This window comes from Podarcis muralis, chromosome 3 (assembly GCF_964188315.1).
Source record: "Podarcis muralis chromosome 3, rPodMur119.hap1.1, whole genome shotgun sequence".
Classification (NCBI taxonomy): domain Eukaryota; kingdom Metazoa; phylum Chordata; class Lepidosauria; order Squamata; family Lacertidae; genus Podarcis; species Podarcis muralis.
Genome location: NC_135657.1, coordinates 3,216,670 through 3,238,589, shown reverse-complemented (window position 1 = coordinate 3,238,589; position 21,920 = coordinate 3,216,670). Strand labels below are relative to the sequence as shown.

Sequence of the window (21,920 nt, the reverse complement as noted above, 5' to 3'; positions counted from 1 at the left end):
GCTGCAACTTCGTCTGGTACAACTGCTTGAAAAACGTCAATGCAGATGCTGACTCTTTTCTAACATGCACTGCTGCAAGACTGTCCCACATTTCTTTGGCAGTTTTCTTATTTCTTATATAGACTACTTGCTGGTCGCTGACTGCCAAATTAATTATCGCCCTTGGCTTTTGCATCTCCTTTCGACCAAGCATTAGTTACAGGGTCAGGAGGGTCATCAGTTACATAGGTCCATACTTCTCTAGAGGTCAAAAGCGCCTCCACCCGAAAAGACCATAAACTATAGTTCTCATCTGTTAGCTGTGGGAAGACCAGAGCCTTCTCAGCTTCAGGAACCCGGTCAACCATTCTGGAACTCTTCCAGACCCACAAAAAATTACACTAACAGGAGAAGGAGTTTTCAAACCTTTCTCAGAGTCCAAAAATATGCAGTCATCCACTCAGCAGCTGGGCCCATAACCAAAGATGTTGGCTATTTGCAGTATGGTAGCGCTGCAGATAGCTTGCTGGGGAGATCATGCATTAAAAATGAAAAGGACTCAAAAATAACTTAAACAAGGTTTTAATAAGAAAAACAAAAACTCCATTTACACTAAATACATTAACAACCAAACCAGACCCAACCACCAACCCAACCCCCAGGGTAATGGGAGAGCTAGGTGCTGCTCCTTATATACTAAACCCAAATGCTGACACACCTTAATCAAATACAACTCAGCAGCACCTGCTATGTTTCACAGCTTTAAAGTTGGGTCTCGTTATCTTGCTCTGGCCCTTGCTCTGGCCCCTTTAAGATATACACATCGAGTGGAACAATGATGAACCTTTACATTTAAAGAAACCATTCAACAATAAAGACTAGGACTAGCCGCCTGAGAAACAGTTTCTATCCAAATGCGATTTTGGTTTTAAACGCAGTGTAAGGTAGTCTCTATGGGAATATACTGCATTTAATTATGGGGTATCAAGAGTTTTAGGGGGCTAACCAGGCTGGGATAGCAGGCTTGTTGGTTTTTGAATTTCTGATGTAGATTTTTTTCAATTTCGCGTTTAGTATGGGACAATGACAATAAAGATTATCGTATAGTATCGTATTCTTGCAGGCCTGAAACAATCTGCAGACAAAAAACTCATCCCTAAGACTATTCATAAGCAATCAACTCATGGCAGGGCACAAGAAAAGCGTGATAAAACTCCCAAGATCAAAGGTGACAAAACAAATGGCCAACACGGAACCCAGAGCTACGTACATTTTGGGCTTGCACAAGAGTTTTGCTTCCTTTGAACCATTGCATCACCTTGAGCACACTAAATGCAGGAAACTGACAGCAGCTGAAGCCCAAACAGTCTGTGCTCCATATCTTCCAGGGTGGAAAAGAGGAATCAACCGACACTCTGGCTCTCAGCTCTGAGCTGGGAGTCTTGCAGCCTAAAAGGGGTGTCAGAGTGCAGTCTACCCACTTTGGTTTTCTGTAGACTTTTTAGGTCAGCGCAGGTTGGGCTTAGGATGTAATAGAACCACAGAATTGAAGAGCCGGAATATGAAGTTGGCCCATAAGGGAATCAAACCTGGGACCTTGGCATTATCAGCACCACGTTCCAACCAACTGAGCTATCCGAAAACCTTAACTGAGATCACGGGTTTGGATGGCACACTAAGCCAAACCTGAGTTAGTGGCTGCCCTGAACTGACCTTACAGGCCTGGAGTGGAGCAGAGCGGCTGCAAACTCCTCCTCCTCCTCAACAGCCAACACAATTGCAGTGCCACACTAAACCATGGTTTAGCGAAGAGCAGAAAATGAACACCAAACCATGGTTTAGTGAACAGCAAAAAATGAAACCAAACCATGGTTTAGCGAAGAGCAGAAAATGAACACCAAACCATGGTTTAGTGAACAGCAAAAAATGAAACCAAACCATGGTTTAGTGAAGAGCAGAAAATGAACACCAAACCATCGTTTGGTGTGTAGCACGATGTGTGAATGGAGCCTCTGCATGCTCAGGTCTCAGAGCCGTCTTCAGGTAGATATGGATAGGAGTGCAACCTCAGCTCCTGTGATTTGTCGGCGCAGCAAAGCCTCTAGATTGGACTGGCCTTCTGCCCTCGTGTGGTCCACTACAGACTGGGATCCTCCATACGGTCCAGTTCAGGGTCCAGTTCCAAAGATGAACAGCAGACGATTTGGATTAAAAACAGAATACCTACCCCAAGTCTAGATTCTGGCACAGCCTCAGCTGGACACCAACACGGTACACGTCACCAACTTCCATACTCTTACACTTCCTTGCAGGGGGTTGGCCTAGATGACCCTTTTCAACTCTACAATCTTGACCCTATGATACTCACTGGCTCCTGGAAGTAGAGCTGATAATCAAAGACAGGTATGGATTCAATCCTTTTCATTACATCCACTGCGGGATCTGGAGGCTTGTAGGGAGTATTCAGTCCAGCCACTGCCCTGAAACATCACAGCAAGAAGCCAGAGGGCAGTGTTAGTCTGTGGCTGCATAAAGCAACAGTCTTCCGGCATCTTAAACATTTTAAATAAATTTAGTTACGACCCCTGCTCTGGCCAAGAAATCCTGCTCTTGATTATTTTTTATTTGCTCCCCTTTATCTTCTTTTTTTAAAATCATTTTTATTAAGTTTCCCATTTTAACAATCCAATCCAATCACCACATTAAATGTTCCAAATTATGCAAGTAAATGTCAAATAGTCCAAATATTCTGCCTGAATTATAAATTTTTTGTTGGGACTTCCCATGCTTCAAGTTCGGGTGGGGCTCTGATCATCTCCTATCTCTGCTGCCTTGGATAGCCTTTCCAATAGTTCCTGTTGTTAACCTTCCTTCTTCCATGGCCTCTGAGTTGTTTCCATAAGCGAGCTGAAGTAAGCAACGATGTGTTTCTGTGTGGATTTTATGTGTATGATTCTCCTCTGTTGTTGAAGTATCTCCTCACACGCTGGTGTTTGTGCCGAATCAATCCAAAAGTCATATCGCTGCTGGCAGACGCCATCTTCTCTCAGTTCCGATGAAATCAAACCTAGGCGTTTGCTCATTCATAACCCTGCTCTTGATTTTGAACACAAAGCTTTGGCTTCGTGCATCAAGGATTGGTCACAAGTATAACAAGCCAAACTACAACTAACCCAGAATGCGGCTGCCAGACTGGGGACTGGGAGCAACCGCAGGGACCATATAACATCAGTCCCATAGGATCTATATTGGCTTCTAGTACGTTTCCAAGGACAATTCAAAGTGTTGGTGCTGACCTTGAAAGCCCTAAATGGCCTCGGCCCATTATACCTGAAGGAGCGTCTCCACCCCCATCATTCAGCACGGACACTGAGGTCCAGCTCCGAGGGCCTTCTGGCGGTTCCCTCACTGTGAGAAGCCAAGTTACAGGGAACCAGGCAGAGGGCCTTCTCAGTGGTGGCACCCGCCCTGTGGAACGCCCTCCCACCAGATGTCAAGGAAATAAACAACTATCTGACTTTTTTAGAAGACATCTGAAGGCAGCCCTGTTTAGGGAAGTTTTTAATGTTTGATGTTTTATTGTGCTTTTAATTCTGTTGGGAGCCGCCCAGAGAGGCCAGGCTACCCTACTTTACATGTTTATTCTGAGCAAAGCACAGAGGTTTGCACATAGCACCCTGGGAATCATTTGCTAACACCACTGCCCAGGTAAGTTCAAGATACTAATGCTGTTTTGTTAGGAACCCTGGGTGTGCTGGGCCCGGGGGTTAACCCAAGCAACGTGGTCCAGGTCCGGTCCCGAATTCAAGGATTCCACGAGGAGTCAGTCTGACAGGGCCAAGGCAGGAAAGCGGGCAAGGTCAGGCACATGGTAACAGGCAGGTTCCAGCAAGCAGCAATGTTGCTCCCGCAACCTGGGGCAGGGTCCGACAGCCTTTTATCTCTGTTGGGGTAACGGCCGGTCCTGATTCCCCGGCGACTCACCTCCCTGTCTCGCCCGAAGGCAAGCACTCCTTCCTGCCAGTACTCAGGTCTCTCCTTCTCTCAGACCTCAGTCTCTGCAGCTCGGGAGACATCGGTGGCTTACTAGACCCAGAGGCCGCCTCAGCCTCCCCTGACCCAACCGGTAGTGGAGCAGCTGGAAGTGATGGCCCAGCTGGAGGCAACGAGGTCATCCCCGCATCTGGAGCCAGGGCAGGCTCAGGCCCCTGACTCGGCCCAGCTGGTGCTTGTTGCAGGGGAACCTGTGCAGACTGGGACTCTTCAGGATCAGGCCCCAAACTTGGTTCAGATGCCGCCTGAGGCAGAGGATCCGGTGTGGACCGAGACTCCTCCGGTCCCGAGTCTGAGTCCCAGGCCATCACACACAGGAAGTTTCCTCACCCCAGTTGTCCATCAAGCTCAGTACTGTCCATACGGACCAGCAGCAGCTGTCCAAGATTCTAGGCAGGAGTCTTCCAGCCCTACATGGAAGTGCCATTGGGGAACGAACCCAAGACCTTCTGCTTGCAAGGCAGAGGCTTCCCTGCTAAGCTACGGCCCTTACCTGACTTGTTTTTTTTTGTCTTAAGATGTGTGCATGGTGGAGGTTGAGAGGAACCGCTAAATATGTTAATTTTCCTTAGAATTAAAAATGCTGCACAAATGCTAATTCAACTCACCTGACTCGCTCTGGGTAAAGGAGAGCCATGTGCCACACCGTGACACCACCCCAGTCGTGGCCGATGAAGGTAGCTTGGGCGATGCCCTGAAGGAGAACGGAAAAAGCAGTGAGCTGACGGAGGGTTCGGAAGCGCAAGGCATGTTTCCTGCTCTGCTGCACTTCAAGCAGCAAGGTGCAACTTAACGGAAGGTGCTTTATGTATGGAATATTCTCATTTTGTTTGGGGTTTCCCTGTATACATAAGCCCATTCTGCTCTGCCCCTTTATGTGATGTTTTGGGGCTACTTCCAACCTCAGCTCAATGAACGCAATCACATGTCATTTGGACGCACTTAATCTCGGAATTTTACGGCTCCATGATTACTGCAGATGGTGACAGCAGTCACGAAATTAAAAGACGCCTGCTTCTTGGGAGAAAAGCAATGATAAACCTAGACAGCATCTTAAAAAGCAGAGACATCACCTTGCCAACAAAGGTCTGTATAGTTAAAGCTCTGGTTTTCCCAGTCATGATGTATGGAAATGAGAGATGGACCATAAAGAAGGCTGATTGCCGAAGAATGGATGCTTTTGAATTCTGGTGCTGGAGGAGACTCTTGAGAGTCCCATGGACTGCAAGAAGATCAAACCTATCCATTCTTAAGGATATCAGCCCTGAGTGCTCACTGGAAGGACAGATCCTGAAGCTAAGGCTCCAAGACTCTGGCCACCTCATGAGAAGAGAAGACTCCCTGGAAAAGACCTGCATGTTGGGAAAGATGGAGGGCACAAGGAGAAGGGGATGACAGAGGACGAGATGGTTGGACAGTGTTCTCGAAGCTACCAGCATGAGTTTGACCAAGCTGCGGGAGGCAGTGGAAGACAGGAGTGCCTGGTGTGCTCTGGTCCAGGGGGTCATGTCTCCTCCAGCACCATAGTTCAAAAGCATCAATTCTCCTTCTTTATGGTCCAGCTCTCACTTCCATTCATCACTACTGGGAAAACCATAGCTTTAACTATACAGACCTTTGTTGGCATTGGACAACTATGTGCCATGATAATGTCTTTTATTTATAGTACAAGACAGCATTCAGTCCTTGAGCCCCCTACCCCAAAGTTTGTCATGGCACAGTCCAAGAGTCTACCAGCATGTGATGAGCCCTTTTGCTTAGACCAGCCCACTACAAAAGAGAGAAGGGGAGATACCCCTAAGGAGTGCTCAGTCCTGTAAAGCATGACTTCCAGAAAAACAAACTCTGCCCTGGGTTGAGGCTCCAGGCCAGTTTGTCTTTTTACGCTGGCCCAGAGCCAGGCCAACTCAGAGGGGATGCCTTGCCAAATTATCTTGAAAAGGAGTGGGGCGAGAAAAAAAAGCTAAACTCCAAATTCCAAGCATCCAAGCCCTCTCTTAACTTGAAAGGGCCATTCTGGCTTTTAAGAGCCATCTGTTTGCTCAAGATACGGCTTCATTCGAGACACAGCTTGCATCCACCAACCCTTTTCCTCGCTTATTCCGAAAGCCCGTGGAAAGGAGACTCACCTTGCTTGCTCTTTGAGTCCTAAATTAGCCCTGGCAAGAGGCAAGTTCCTTTGGAGTAGGTTGGCCCAGCCTCAGCGGCTGCCCAGGGAGCCCCCACCATCCGCAAAGGGGTGCGTCTTTCATGGAAACAGCCCTTTCTCCCTCACCCCAGATCTGATCCCAAACAGAGCCCGCCAATACCTGCCTTGCCAATCTACGTTTTCCAAGCCCTCGGGAGTGGGGTGACTGTGCTTTTCAACTTTTTCTTAAATGACCTGAAGTCAGGGTTGTGTATAGGTTTGCTGGTGCTACAAAATCGTTCAGGGCGGTAGAAAGGGATTGTGAGGAGCTCCGAAAGGCTGCCTCTGAATCGGGCAATAAAATGGCAAGTGTGGTTCTGTGTAAGCAAGTGTAAAGTGTTGCAAAGTGGGGCAAAAAAATAAATCTTAACTTCACATGTACATTAATGGAGTCATAACTGGTAGCAACTCACAAGGAAAGAAACCTTGGGACTGCAGTGAATAACTTTTTGAAGATGTTGGCCCAGGGCTCTTCCTTATGATTCACGTTTTATCCTGTATTTTAAGCTGTTTTTTGTTGCATCAATTAAGTGTTTTAAATTTGTTGTTAGCCGCCCTGAGACCAGTTTTCTGAACCGGGAAGGGTGGGGTATAAATAAAAAATGATGATGATGATGATTCTCTGTTCTGATGCTGGCAGTTCCTTCTCCGTACTTAGGTAGTTGCCAAGGTAGCTAATCCAGCATAGAATCAAAGGTGGTTGCTTTATCCTGGGCCAGAATATTTGGCCACCTACCCTAGCATTGTCTATTTCCACCTTCCCTAGCCTGAAGTTCTCCAAAAGCTTGGGACTGCAAATCCCATCAGCCCTGGCAAGCAAGGACAATGGTCAGGGATGATGGGAGTTGTAGTCCAAGACATGGGGTGAGGGGTAGGGCGAGGCAAGCTGGTCTACTCTGACTGGTAGCCATTCTCCAAAGGCCTGAAGAAGAAGAAGAAGAAGAAGAAGAAGAAGAAGAAGAAGAAGAAGAAGAAGAGTTTGGATTTGATATCCTGCTTTATCACTACCTGAAGGAGTCTCAAAGCGGTTCACATTCTCCTTTCCCTTCCTGCCCCACAACAAACACTCTGTGAGGTGGGTGGGGCTGAGAGACTTCAGAGAAGTGTGACTGGCCCAAGGTCACCCAGCAGCTGCATGTGGAGGAGCGGAGAAGCGAATCCGGTTCACCAGATTACAAGTCCACCACTCTTAACCATTACACCACACTGGCTCTCTTGAACAGAGGGAAGCTCCCTCCCCACCGGCAATCATCTACTTGCTACTTTTCAAAAAAACAGGAGATGCTTAAGGCTGAACCTTCTGCACAAAAAGCATATGGGCTGCCACCAAATCACAGCGCCTCCCTTGATCGTTCAAGTGCTGGTTCTCTTCCCATTGCAGCAGCAAGCAACGTTTTAGCAAACAGACATTTGAATGATGCAGTGAGATAAACCAGACACGCGATCGGCTTTGCCTTTATAAATGCATGCCTTTGACTGAAGCAAAAAAAAAAAAAAAAAAAGGACCCCTGGATGGTTAAGTGCAGTCAAAGGCGACTATGGGGTTATTATTTGTCCGCAGACAGCTTTCTGGGTCATGTGGCCAGCATGACTAAACCGCTTCTGGCAAACCAGAGCAGCGCACAGAAACACCGTTTACCTTTCCGCCGAAGCTGTAACTATTTATCTATTTGCACTTTGACGCGCTTTTGAACTGCTAGGTTGGCAGGAGCAGGGACCGAGCAATGGGAGCTCACCCTGTCGTGGGGATTCAAACCGCCGACCTTCTGATCACAGTGCCCCCCCGTGTCCCAGCTATCATCCTAGATGGCTTTAGAAGAGTGACGGAAACCAGATTGCACGGAAACACTGTTTACCTTCCTGCTGCAGCGGTACCTATCTATCTACTTGCACTGGTGTGCTTTCAAACTGCTAGGTTGGCAGGAGCTGGGACAGAGCAACAGGAGCTCACCCCATCGCGGGGATTCAAACTGCCGACCTTCCGATTGGCAAGCCCAAGAGGCTCAGTGGTTTAGACCACAGCGCCATTCACATCCCTTACCTCTGTCTGAAGCAACAGGGCGTGTGAGCATGTGTTCCTTATAAGTTAAGGAACCACATTAATCCAACCTGCGCTGGATTAGCAACTGATAGTTCGGAAGAGAGACAAACGCCTAGGAGCTGACAAACAGTTGGTGCCTGACACCCTGCATCCTTTGGGCCCTGGGAAGCTTGAGATACAACTCTGCACAAGGACACACACACACAACCCTTCACACATGCACGTCAGCTGTAGGATAGGCGTCCACTGCATCCCCCAGCGAAGAACAACGGAAGGAGTTGTTCTGTCATTCCAGCAGCTTCTATCAGCCTGCTTTGGGTTCTCGGTCTCTCCCTGCGAGCCAAGGCTCTCTGCTTCTGCCTCATCAGCAGCCGCTGTCCCAGCCTGGCGTGGCAAATTCCGTTTGATTGAGCAGGCTCCTTTGCTCTGCCTCCTGCATGAACCGCACAGGCAGCCGGCTAATGAGATGGCAGCGGCTTCTGCTGCAGCAGCAGAAAAAGGAAGGGAGATCAAGGCTTGTAGGGGGAAGCAGCAGCAGCAGCACAGAGGTCTGGCCTGAAAGATGGAGGGTTTGCGCAACCACAGGCCAGGACCAAGGGCAGCTGTAGTAATGATCACAGGAGCAATTCCTTAAAGTACTTGGCATTGTAGGGGAGGATATTAACAGACAGGATTGTAAATTGTTTTTATATGCAACAATGGCAGCAAGAATATTATCGGCACAAAAATGGAAACAAGAAGAGTTACCAATGAAAGAGTGGCAAATGAAATTAATGGACTACGCAGAATTAGACGAACTGACAGGAAGGATTCGAAACCCGCGGGACCAGAGATTCTTAGAGGACTGGAGTAAAATATCTGAACTATTTGAAAAGCAATTGTAATAAAAAGATTACGCTAGTAGGACTGCAAGAATTTCCTGTAAGGAGGATTAGGTGAAATATTGCAAGGAAGGCTACGAAGAGAATTATGAGTTAAGGACAATTAAAAGTAACAGAGAAATTAAGAAATGCAGATTAAGTGATAAAGAACGGAAAATCTTCAGAGGTAGTTGACGGAAGTGTAAAATATTGTATAAGATAAGAATGTATGTTAAATGACTGTTGGAAATTATATGTTAAAAAAATAATAAAAATGTATAAAAAAGAGAGAGAGAAATGCAAAGCACAGACACTTTGGGTGGTTTCGTTCTGCAGGGCTATTTCCACATGCCTAAGGGGACATTTCCATATGTGTTCTGATATGTTGCCTGCATGCAGCCCATTGCAAGCCCTCAAACCTGCCAATTTTTACACCCCGTCCTGAAAATTTGAAGACCTCGAACCCCACTTTCCCAAATACTGCTCCCCTGGGAGATGGTACTACCGACTTTCTGGGAACCACTGATCCACACTGATGGGCACCAGGTTGCAGGGATTCAGGCCGTAGCGCTACCTGGAGATACCACAGGGGACTGAACCAGGGACGTTCTTCATGCAAGGAAGATGCTCCACCGTTGAGTCACAGTTCTCCCCCTTGTGTCAAAAGACAGGAGGGCACTGCGCCTTGTAGACATAGCTCCCAATACTGGACAGGCTATTGGCTACGCCCATAGGGACCCAAATTTGCAATTATTACAGAATTTTTCACTCTATAGGACGCACTTTTCCCCCTCCAGAAATTAAGGGGAAATGTGTGTGCATCCTATGGAGCGAATGCAGGATCCTTGGCTTCAGTGATAGCAACGCAAAGCCTCCGAAGCGCAGAGGGAGCGCTCCCTCCGCGCTCCGGAGGCTACGCGTTGCTTTCGCTGAAGCTGGGAGAGCAAGACTCTCCTGGCTTCAGCAGAGAGGGAGAGCTGCGCAGCGCCCCTTCAGCGAAGCGGGAGGAGAAATGGAAGGGGCTCCGTTTCTCCTGCCGCTTCGCTGAAGGGGCACTGAGCAGAGAGGGGGAGAATTTTTTTTTCTTGTCCTCCCCCTCTAAAACAAGGTGCGTCCTATGGTCGGGTGCGCCCTATAGAGCGAAAAATATGGTATTTTTAAAACAAAGGTGGCTGGGGTGCAGCAGCCCCCCAGATCTACAAAACCTCAGCTAGCAGACTGATTGTCTGCAATGGTGGAGCTGACCCTGTGAAGAACAGTGGAAACTCAAATACCATTTTAAAAAAAATGGAATGTAAGAGACAATCTCCTTCTGGCATTTTGGTTTCAAAAACCTTTCATGAGGCTTCATACGCTGCCGCCGCCGCCGCCGCAGCTGAAAGGCGGTGTTAATTGGATTTCTCAGGGGCTTCTGTAGTGTCACAGAAAAGGCTGAAATCTAAGCTCTCTTATCAGTCCGGGATCCTCTGCGCAGTGGCTTAGTCTCTGCATCAATTATGTGACCATTTCTCCATTTCAGACTCTGGCAGGCAAAAAACACCACTCACACACCCAGCACATGCATACACAGAGGACCGTTTTTCTGCCACACGCCCCCCCCCCCATCTCCAGAGTCATGGATCTAAAGAATATTCAGATGGATGGAAAATTAACAAATTGCACAAAGCCAAGTTCAGAGAATATGGGGCCAGCCGTGGCAGCCAACGCTGATTCTCTCCCCAGCGCAGAAGCTGCTCCGCACTCAAAGCTCTGCTTTCCCCATCACAAGAACAGAACGACAGCCCTGTTGGATCGAGGCAGCGGTCCATCTAGTCTAGCATCCTGTCCCAAGAATGGCCAGCCACATGCCTGTGGGAAATCTGAAAGAAGGACGTTAGCATGTTCCCATCCCGTGGCTTCCAAAAACTGGAGCCCTAAATGGCCTCGGCCCAGTATACCTGAAGGAGCGTCTCCACCCCCATCGTTCTGCCCGGACACTGAGGTCCGGTGCCGAGGGCCTTCTGGAGGTTCCCTCATTGCAAGAAGCAAAGCTACAGGGAACCAGGCAGAGGGCCTTCTCGGTAGTGGCACCTGCCCTGTGGAACGCCCTCCCATCAGACGTCAAAGAGATAAACAACTACCTGATATTTAGAAGACATCTGAAGGCAGCCCTGTTTAGGGAAGTTTTTAATGTGTGACATTTTAATGTATTTTTAATCTTTGCTGGAAGACGCCCAGAGTGGCTGGGGAAACCCAGCCAGATGGGCGGGGTGCAAATAATAAATTGTTGTTGTTGTTGTTGGTACATATTCAGAGGCACCAGTGGAAGAGATGAGCCCCTTGAAATCTGGCTTAGAGCATGTAAGAAGATACAGTCATTCCTCAGGTTACAGAAGCTTCAGGTTGCATTTTTTCGGATTACGGACCCGCCAAAACCCGGAAGTACCAGAACAGGTTACTTCCGGGTTTCGTGGGTCGCGCATGCACAGAAGCGCTAAATTGCCCTTTGCGCATGAGCGCTGAATCGCAATCCGCGCGTGTGCAGACGCAACGCTGCGGGTTGCGAACATTCATCCTGCACGGATCACATTCGCAACCCGAGCGTCCACTGTACAGCAAAAGGCTACGTCTTCTGTTGCACAGAGTCAGCCAAAGGCTTATGTAAGAATGCAAACAGAGCTTGCTGGATCAGGCCAGTGGCCCATGCAGTCCAGAATCCTGTTCTCACAGTGGCCAACCAGGTTCCCTTGAAATAAGAATTTCAATTGGCGAGCCAGCCAGCCAGTTGCCAACATGTGCAAGGAATGTTTCCGTTTGAAGGGCAATGGTTTAAAGGCAATAGGCACACCAAGCAGGGTTCATAAATTTATTTCGGGATCCCCTCTCTCGTCATAGATTCTCTTATAGCACCCTCAATGGGAAATCTGCAAACAGGACCTGAGCACAACATTCTCCCCTCCTGCCGTTTCTCGTTGGTGCCTCCAGGACCTAGCCTGAACCTCTAATTTGAGGTTATTTTATGCTTCATTTAAATAATAGTAATAAACGCATGCAAACTCCCCGAAGAATCCATGTGTGTGCAAGGCTCCCCTCCACTCGCCCCAGGTAGGGCCCTACTGTTATAAACAGAGGTCTCTGCACCTGGGCAACACTCCAAACTGGGATTGCAGGAAGGAAGAACAAAGGTTTTGATGTTTGATGCTGGGTTTTTATGATGTTGGAAGCTGCCCAGAGTGACTGGGGCAACACAGTCAGATGGGCAGGGCATGAACAAAATTATGATGATGGCAATTAAGCTGCTCCAAGAAACTATCTGAAGAGAAGACAGAAGAATGTTTTTAGCAAGTGTTTTGTGCTTTTATATAGTATTTTTTGGGACACGGGTGGCACTGTGGGTAAAAGCCTCAGCGCCTAGGACTTGCCGATCGCATGGTCGGCGGTTCGAATCCCCGCGGCGGGGTGCGCTCCCGTCGTTCGGTCCCAGCGCCTGCCAACCTAGCAGTTTGAAAGCACCCCCGGGTGCAAGTAGATAAATAGGGACCGCTTACTAGCGGGAAGGTAAACGGTGTTTCCGTGTGCTGCGCTGGCTCGCCAGATGCAGCTTTGTCACGCTGGCCACGTGACCCGGAAGTGTCTGCGGACAGTGCTGGCTCCTGGCCTCTAGAGTGAGATGAGCGCACAACCCTAGAGTCTGGCAAGACTGGCCTGAACGGGCAGGGGTACCTTTACCTTTACCTTTATAGTATTTTTTATGTTGTGGACCACCGTGAGATCTGCAGATGAAGGGTGGCACACAAATATAAATAAATAACTAAATCAGTAAAATAAACAAGAATGCGAGTGGAGTTCTGGTTGCGATAGCTCTTGCCCTTGCAGCCAAGGCTTCGAAGGAGGGACCCCAGGGATGCATCACACAATATTAATTAAAAGCCACAAATGCATTTGCAAACAGCCGAGAGCTGCTCAGAAAAGGAGAGGGATTTGCTCTCCCAGCTCAGGGAGTTGAACAAACAAGCCACATTAATTAGCGGGCTAATTATTAGAAGACTAAAGAAAGATTTTTCTTATCTAATGTGTGCTATCTTAGGAAGCGAAGCAAGGAGAAACTCTTTCGACTGCCATTTAGCTGCACGGACGACCTTTACAACGTTGAAAGGCAGCATCTAAATGTTTTAGACAAACTCGGCTTGGTGGGGGCAAAACCCACATATCCAAATATTTTTTTAGCATGGTGTATCTCTCAGGATGGGTAGATTAAAACAAAGGAGGAGTTTACCAGGAGTGCATTGTTCTAGATTACTCCCCTCCCGGGATCAAAGTCACGGTTCTTAACTTTCCTCCGTAATTATTTCCGGGCAGCAGATGGTGCGAGGGACGTTTAATCAGCAAGCAAATTAAGCAAGCACCTCCCCGCAAGCAGGTCGCTCATGCCGGTTTTCATCGTTAGCGCTTATGGAGTACTTACATGTTCAAAGCCCTGCCCTGGAAAGTTAATTAAATCTAAAGCTGGCTCCTGCCAGAGAGATTTTGCTTGACGGAGGAGGCAAGGGGGTTAGCAAAGATAAGGGAATAAAGTTCGAGGGAAATGTTGGCCCTCTTTGTGCAGCGGGGAGCGAAGCAGACCAGCATAAAGACGGGACACATCCTGCAGCGCATGTCAGAGCATGCAGGAGCCTCTGGAGTGGGGCAGCCGTGGTCTGATGGAGCATGCTGAAGGAGAGTCTGAACAAACACCCGGAAGAACTTTCTGACCGTAAAAGATGTTCAGCAGTGCAATGGACTCCCTCGGAAGGTGCTGGACTCTCCTTCATTCGGAGGGTTTTAGCAGAGGTTAGAGGGCCATCTGCCATCGATGCTGAGACCCTACCTGCCCACGGAATGTCTCTCCAGAGTGGTGCATGCTCTGGTTATCTCCCGCTTGGACTACTGCAAATGCGCTCTGTGTGGGGCTACCTTTGAAGGTGACCCGGAAACTACAACTAATCCAGAATGCGGCAGCTAGACTGGGGACCGGGAGCGGCCGCAGAGACCACATAACACCGGTCTTGAAAGACCTACATTGGCTCCCAGTACGTTTCTGAGCACAATTCAAAGTGTTGGTGCTGACCTTTAAAGCCCTAAACGGCATTGGTCCTGTATACCTGAAGGAGCGTCTCCACCCCCATTGTTCAGACTGGACACTGAGGTCCAGCGCCGAGGGTCTTCTGGCAGTTCCCTCACTGTGAGAAGCCAAGTTACAGGGAACCAGGCAGAGGGCCTTCTCGGTGGTGGCGCCTGCCCTGTGGAATGTCCTCCCATCAGATCTCAAGGCAATAAGCAACTATTTTACTTTTAAAAGACAACTGAGAGCAGCCCTGTATAGGGAAGTTTTTAATGTTTCATGCTGTATTGTTTTTAATATTCTGTTGGGAGCTGCCCAGAGCAGCTGGGGAAACCCAGCCGGATGGGCGGAGTATAAATAATAAATTATTATTATTATAAGTAACCGTTCCGGTACTTCCGTGCTGCCGCGGGATGCAACACGAAAACACGTGATCTAAATGCTTCTGGCACTGCCTCTGCACTTTTGATTCATGCCAGTTCTGTTTTTGTGTGTGTACATAGTGAAATGGCAATTGCTTAAGCCACATAACTCAAGTACTGTTCTTGGGGGACAGAAGGCAGGTAGGTGTGGAGGACTCCCTGGTCCTGAATGGGGTAACTGTGCCCCTGAAGGACCAGGTGTGCAGCTTGGGAGTCATTTTGGACTCACAGCTGTCCATGGAGGCGCAGGTCAATTCTGTGTCCAGGGCAGCTGTTTATCAGCTCCATCTGGTACGCAGGATGAGACCCTCCCTGCCCGCAGACTGTCTCGCCAGAGTGGTGCATGCTCTGGTTATCTCCCGCTTGGACTACTGCAATGCGCCCTATGTGGGGCTACCTTTGAAGGTGACCCGGAAACTGCAATTAATCCAGAATGCGGCAGCTAGACTGGTGACTGGGAGCGGCCGCCGAGACCACATAACACCAGTCCTGAAAGACGTACATTGGCTCCCAGTATGTTTCCGAGCACAATTCGGGTTTGAGCCGAAGAGCAGCCCTCTCCCATCCTGTGGCACTGGATATTCAGAGGCATAGCTTCCTCTGGCCAGAGCACCCCCATCATGGCGAGAAGCCCTCAGTGGCCCTCGCCTCCACAAATAAGAACATCAGAAAGCTGGATCAGGCCAATTCAGGGCCAGCCAACACTGATTTTCTCCCCAGCACAGAATCTGCTGCACACTAAATCTCCACCTGGCCCATCATAAGATCAGAGAAAGAGCTCTAAAGGAAAGAGAAATTCTGTTGTTGCCCACCGGGCAATGGCTTTGAGAACAGAAGAAGAATTCTCAAAGCAGAATTATTTATGTTTTAAAATATTTTACAAGTTGTGTGTCCTTCTTTCTCAATTTGATCATTTTAAATGGCTTTGTGGAATTCTATGCATCATGACTGGCCGTTATTTTTATTGATATTTAACTTACCATATTTTTCGCCCTATAGGACGCATTTCCCCCCCTCCAAAAATGAAGGGGAAATCTGGGTGCGTCCTATGGGGCGAATGCAGGCTTTTGCTGAAGCTTGGAGAGCGAGAGGGGTCGGTGCGCACCGACCCCTCTCGCTCTCCAGGCTTCAGGAACACATCCGCAGCCCAGGCAGCCCTGCGGGAGGTCCCGCAGGGCTGTCTAGGCTGCGGATAGCAGCCTGCTTCCCGGAGCGTCGGGCGCCCTGAAAGCAGAGCGCCCGGCGCTTCAGGAACACATCCGCAGCCTAGGCAGCCCTGCGGGAGGTCCCGCAGGGCTGTCTAGGCTGCGGATAGCAGCCTGCCGCCGGCGGGCGGGGCGCCCTGAAGCACAGGGCCCCGCCCGCCGGACAGACATCCGCAGCGTGGGGAGCCCTGCAGGAGTTCCCCGCAGGGCTCCCCACGCTGCGGATAGCAGCCTGCCGCCCGGCGGGCGGGGCGCCCTCAAGCAGAGCATCCCGCCCGCCGGACAAACATCCGCAGCATGGGGAGCCCTGCAGGAGTTCCCCACGGGCTCCCCACGCTGCGGATAGCAGCCTGCCGCCCGGCGCGCGGGGCACCCTGAAGCAGAGCGCCCCTCGCAATGGGCAGACATCGGCCAGCCCCACAAGCTCGGGGGACAGCAGGGAGGCGCAGCGCCGCCATCCCGCTGTTCCTCGACCTGGTTCGGTTTCCCCGACCTGCTTTTGGGGGGGAAATAAAGGGGGAAAAATTCCCTTTATTTCCCCCCCCCAAAAAACTAGGTGCGTCCTATGGGACGAAAAATACGGTAACTGTCTACTATTCTAATGGACTACGGAATGTCGCTTTATTTGATATAAGTTGTTTCTTCTAAAGTTGCTCTAACTTTTTCGAATTGGATTGGATTTTTATTAGGTGTGTGATCTTTGCTGTCTATTTTGCTGCTGCTTCAGCTTGCAGACTGCCTTGTGACTAGTAACACAGAAAGGCAGTACAGTGGACCCTTGGGTTACGTTACCTTCAGGTAACGTAACTTTTGGGTTGCGAATGCGGCAAACCCGGAAGTGTATACTTCTGGGTTTTGCCGCGCGCATGCGCAGAAGTGCTCTATTGCGCCGTGTGCGTGCGCAGAAGCGGCGCCTCATGTTGCGGACTTTTCGGGGTACGTACGGACCCCCAGAACAAATTAAGTTCAGGGTTCACTGTATGCAAATTAAAAGTGAAATTGGGGGGGGGGGAGGAAACGAAGAGGCCTGCTGAATCAGCCAATGGCCCCCCTAGTCCAGGATCCTGTTCTCACAGTGGCTGACCAGATGCGCCAAAGGGAAACCCACAAGCAGGATTCGAACACAAGAGCAACTCTCCCCTCCTATGTTTCCCAGAAACTGGAATTCAGAAGCATTGCTGCCTTTTCCTGCGGAGAAAAATGTAGCCAAAGAAACTGCCCCCACCTCCTGTTTCCTTTTACACAACACAAGCAATAATGATCAGAGACCTGAAGGCTTGTAAAATCATCTCCTCCCTCAACTTCCCAGGATGCTTCCTCACTGCTCAAAGCTTGGCATTTCACGGAGAGGGCAAAAAGCAATTTAAAGTTGGTCTAGGCTTTCCAGGGCTGCCTGGGTCTGTGCTTTAGGCCTTCAGGAAAGCAATGAAGCACCGTTTTTCTTTTCCTGCAAACCCTGAACCATCCTTAGGAAAGCAGGCAGCCCAGCCCAGCACCGAAAGAGAGCATATTAAGCAGCTATTGATTGGGCAAACAAAGACCATCAGAATTGGGGTCAGGGGGCCGAGAACAAAAGCGCCTCGGCAATTTTATTCCTGTTTGCCGTGGAGGAAATTCAAATAACCTCAGGAAAGCCAGCGATGGGGTTTGGGGTGGGCAGCGGGAGTTGGGCCGCAGCTGCTTCCAAAGGTGCAGAAAAGAACAGAGCAGGAAGGAAACTAGAACTCTCTTGAAATCCTTAAGAAGGATACCTTGGTACCTTGGCTCTCGAACTTAATCCGTTTGGAGACCCTCCCTGCTCGCAGACTGTCTCACCAGAGTGGTGCATGCTCTGGTTATCTCCCGCTTGGACTACTGCAATGCGCTCTATGTGGGGCTCCCTTTGAAGGTGACCCGGAAACTACAACTAATCCAGAATGCGGCAGCTAGGCTGGTGACTGGGAGCGGCCACCGAGACCACATAACACCGGACTTGAAAGACCTACATTGGCTCCCAGTACAATTCAAAGTGTTGGTGCTGACCTTTAAAGCCCTAAACGGCCTCGGTCCCATATACCTGAAGGAGCATCTCTACCCCCATCGTTCTACCCAGACACTGAGGTCCAGCGCCGAGGGCCTTCTGGCGGTTCCATCCCTGTGAGAAGGGAGATTACATGGAACCAGGCAGAGGGCCTTTTTGGTAGTGGCACCCACCCTGTGGAACACCCTCCCACCAGATGTCAAAGAGAACAACAACTACCAGACTTTTAGAAGACATCAGAAGGCAGCCCTGTTTAGGGAAGCTTTTAATGTTTGATGTATTATGGTATTTTAATATTTTGTTGGAAGCTGCCCAGAGTGGCTGGGGAAGCCCAGCCAGATGGGTGGGGTATAAATAAATTATTATTATTATTATTATTATTATTATTATTATTATTATTATTCGACTCCCAAAACCATTTGAAAACCCAGGGGTGGCTTCCGATTGGCTGCGGGAGCTTCCTGCACTCAAGTGGAAGCCACGTTGGACGTTCGGCTTCCGAAAAATGTTCACAAACCAGAACACATTACTTCCGGGTTTGCGGCGTTCGGGAGCCGATTTGTTCGGCAACTAAGCTGTTTGGGAACCAAGGTTCCGCTGTATTGACAAGTTGGAATGTGTGTGCTGAGGATGGCGACCAAGATGGTCAAGGGTCTGGAAGCCAAGCCTTGCGGGCAGCCTGGAGAAGACGAGACAGAGAGGTGATACCATAGCCACCTTCAAACCAAGGCATTCAAATGGCAAGGAGGGAGATTCTGATTAAACTTTAGGAAGACCTTCCTGACGGCAAGAGCTATTCGACACTGGAAATGGACTCCCTAAGGAAGTTGTGGACTCTCCTTCCTTGGAGGTTTTCAAGCAGAGGTTGGCTGGCCATCTGCCATGGATGCTTCAGCTGAGATTCCTGCACTGCAAGGGGTTGGACTACAGAACCTTTGGGGTCCCTTCCAAATCAATTCTGTGAGTCAGCAGTCTTGATTTCCAGGCTTCTTGCCCCCCTCTGCTCACTGCTTTCACACCGAATTCCTCTGCCCAGGCACCCAGAGGTCGCCCAGAGCAGCAGAGGAACAGCCCAGAGAGTGCACGGATTAGTGGGCAGGCTCCTAGCTTCTCTGGACCTGAGTGAAGAGGTGCAAAAGAAGAAGAAGAAGAGTTTGGACTTGATATCCCACTTTATCACCCCCCTTAGGAAGTCACAGAGCGACTCACAATCTCCTTCCCTTCCTCCCCCACAACAAACACTCTGTGAGGTGAGTGAGGCTGAGAGACTTCAGAGAAGTGTGACTAGCCCAAGGTGTTAGAATTCCTGCTCCATGATTGCAGTCATGGGATTGTTGTCTTTCACATGACAGTATATGTTTTGGGAAGTGACGGAGGCAGGATGTTTGTGTTACTGTGTTCCGTGAAGTGGGACTATTGTCCTTTGTTCCTTTTCTCTTTGCTGTCTGATGCTAGAGAGAGAGGGAGCCATGTTGCAGTGCTCCGTGTGTGTTTATATGTAAATAAAGTAGATTAGCCAAAATGCTGAGTTGCTGAGGTCTGTTACGCAACTGTGCAAACTCTGCAGATCCCTAAGTGTGCCGGTGTAGGTTGGCATTGGTCGCTGTGATGTTCGGGCTGAAGAAAGCTTATGAAGCTCCTGAACGATCGACCAGGAGGGAGGGAACATGCCAGTGGGGCATGTGTCTCTGCCAGGGTCCTACTCGAGTGTAGGCTGAACTCCTGACACAAGGTCACCCAGTAGCTGCATGTGGAGGAGCGGAGAATCGAACCCAGTTCACCAGATTACGAGTCCACCGCTCTTAACTACTACACCACACTGGCTCTCCCCGTCACTTGGCCTGTGCTCTTGGCGGGGGCCAAACACCATCCGCTAGGTACGCTCCTGGTGGCCAATCAAATGCCTCTATTGGGAAACCGGCAAGCAGGACCCAATCACAAGAGCCCTTTCCCCACTTGTGGTTTCCAGGAACTAGCATTCAGAGGCATCACTGCATCCAGCTGTGTAGGCAGAGAAGATATCATGGCAAGTAGCCACAGATAGCCCTCTCCTCCATGAATTTATCTAATCTTCTTTTATAGTCTGCGGATCTTGCCAACAATAGCTAAAGCTATGGTTTTCCCAGTAGTGATGTACGGAAGTGAGAGCTGGACCATAAAGAAGGCTGATCGCTGAAGAATTGATGCTTTTGAATTCTGGTGCTGGAGGAGACTCTTGAGAGTCCCATGGACTGCAAGAAGATCAGACCTCTCCATTCTGAAGGAAATCAGCCCTGAGTGCTCACTGGAAGGACAGATCCTGAAGCTGAGGCTCCAATACTTTGGCCACCTCATGCAAAGAGAAGACTCCCTGGAAAAGACCCTGATGTTGGGAAAGATGGAGGGCACAAGGAGAAGGGGACGACAAAGGATGAGATGGTGGGACAGTGTTCTCGAAGCTACCAGCACGAGTTTGACCAAACTGCGGGAGGCAGTGGAAGACAGGAGTGCCTGGTGTGCTCTGGTCCATGGAGTCACGAAGAGTCGGACACGACTAAACGACAACATTTATTAAATTTATACACTGCCCTTCTTCAAGAGCCCACAGTGCGGTTTACAACACCAGTCTAGGTTGGTGGCCCTCGCTGCTTCCTGTGGCAGTGAGTCCCACAGTTTAATTGTATGCTGCATGAAGAAACACTTCCTTTTATCTACCCTGGATCTTCCAACATTTCGTTTCAATGGATATCCAATGGCAGGAGGGAACCACAATGGGAAAAGGAAAGTCGCTCCTTGCCCCTTTGTAGACACACAAACGCTCTCCACAAAGCCACACATAAGAGCAGCGACATCGCTCCGCGGCAGATCAAGGTCACTGCATGAATTAAACATTTAAACCACCAGCGTACGTTCCTTCGCTTTCGCTAATTCTGTTAATGCTGCTTTCTCCCCTGCTACCCCAGCACTGCTTTATCTAATGTCATTCCAAAGTCCTTGCTCCACCAACTGCTGAACTTTCACTCCTGCAAACAAATTATTCAGGCCGCAGCCATGCCAGCAAATCTCGCTCTTCTGAGGGCACCAAACAGTTACTGACCTTAGAAAGGAGGTGTGCAAACAGATGACAACGGGCCTTTTCCGTAGCAGGGGAGAGAATCTGTCAACACCGCAAACCAGAGTCCCTGTAGTGACTACAGCTAATTTTCAGCGGAGGAAGGAAATGTATAAATCTCGATAAACTTGTGGGGGTATGTTATTTCATTCTGATGAAGGTGGCACCGTGCAAGTGCTGAGCATAACCTACATGTAGGTGCAGGCACCAAATCCACCATAAGTTGCCAAGTGGCATAAGCTGCATGGGCATTGGTACCAACTGGGCCTGAGAAACAGGCTTATTTCGGTTCTGCTGAATTTTACTGCCCTTATCTTTATTATATTGTATTCCTGGTGTGTTTTATTCAAAATGTGTTGCTTTACTGAGTTGCATTTTTCTACTATAGTAAATTGCCTCCTGTCAACCTAGCAGTTCGAAAGGACATTGAAGTGCAAGTAGATAAATAGGTACCGCTCTGGAGGGAAGGTGAACGGTGTTTCCGTGCGCTGCTCTGGTTCTTAGTCATGCTGGCCACATGACCTGGAAGCTGTACGTCGGCTCCCTCGGCCAAAAAAGCAAGATGAGCGCCGCAACCCCAGAGTCGGTCACGACTGGACCTAATGGTCTGGGGTCCCTTTACCTTTACCTTTACTATAGTAAATTGCCTTGGAATTAATTTATTTTTTAATGAAAGGCATTATAAAAAATATTTAATAAATACAGTGGAATCTTAGTTCCCGAACCCAATCCGTTCTGGAAGTCCTTTCGACTTCCAAAATGTTTGCAAACCAAGGTGCGGCTTCTGATTGGCCCCGGAAAGAATGCCAACAGCCGAAATGGACATTCGGCTTCCAAAAAACGTTCGCAAACCGGAACACTCACTTCCGGGTTTCCGATGTGCGGAAGCCGATTTGTTTGTGAGCCAAGCCGTTCGGGAAGCAAGGTACCACTGTAGAATTAAATTTAAAAGACATAAGATGATAAAAAATCATCCTAGCT

At 49.1% G+C, this 21,920-nt stretch overlaps 1 protein-coding gene across 1 annotated transcript in view; it reads right to left on the bottom strand.

The window, feature by feature from the left end:
* EPHX2 (epoxide hydrolase 2) overlaps positions 1-21,920 on the bottom strand; it is a 98,262-nt gene that overhangs the window by 30,353 nt on the left and 45,989 nt on the right. The window contains exons 11-12 of the mRNA XM_028725251.2: positions 4,641-4,726; positions 2,348-2,459 (exon numbers count right to left, since the gene is read on the bottom strand). Coding sequence (XP_028581084.2) covers positions 2,348-2,459; positions 4,641-4,726 — 198 coding nt within the window. The remainder of the gene's footprint in view (positions 1-2,347; positions 2,460-4,640; positions 4,727-21,920) is intronic.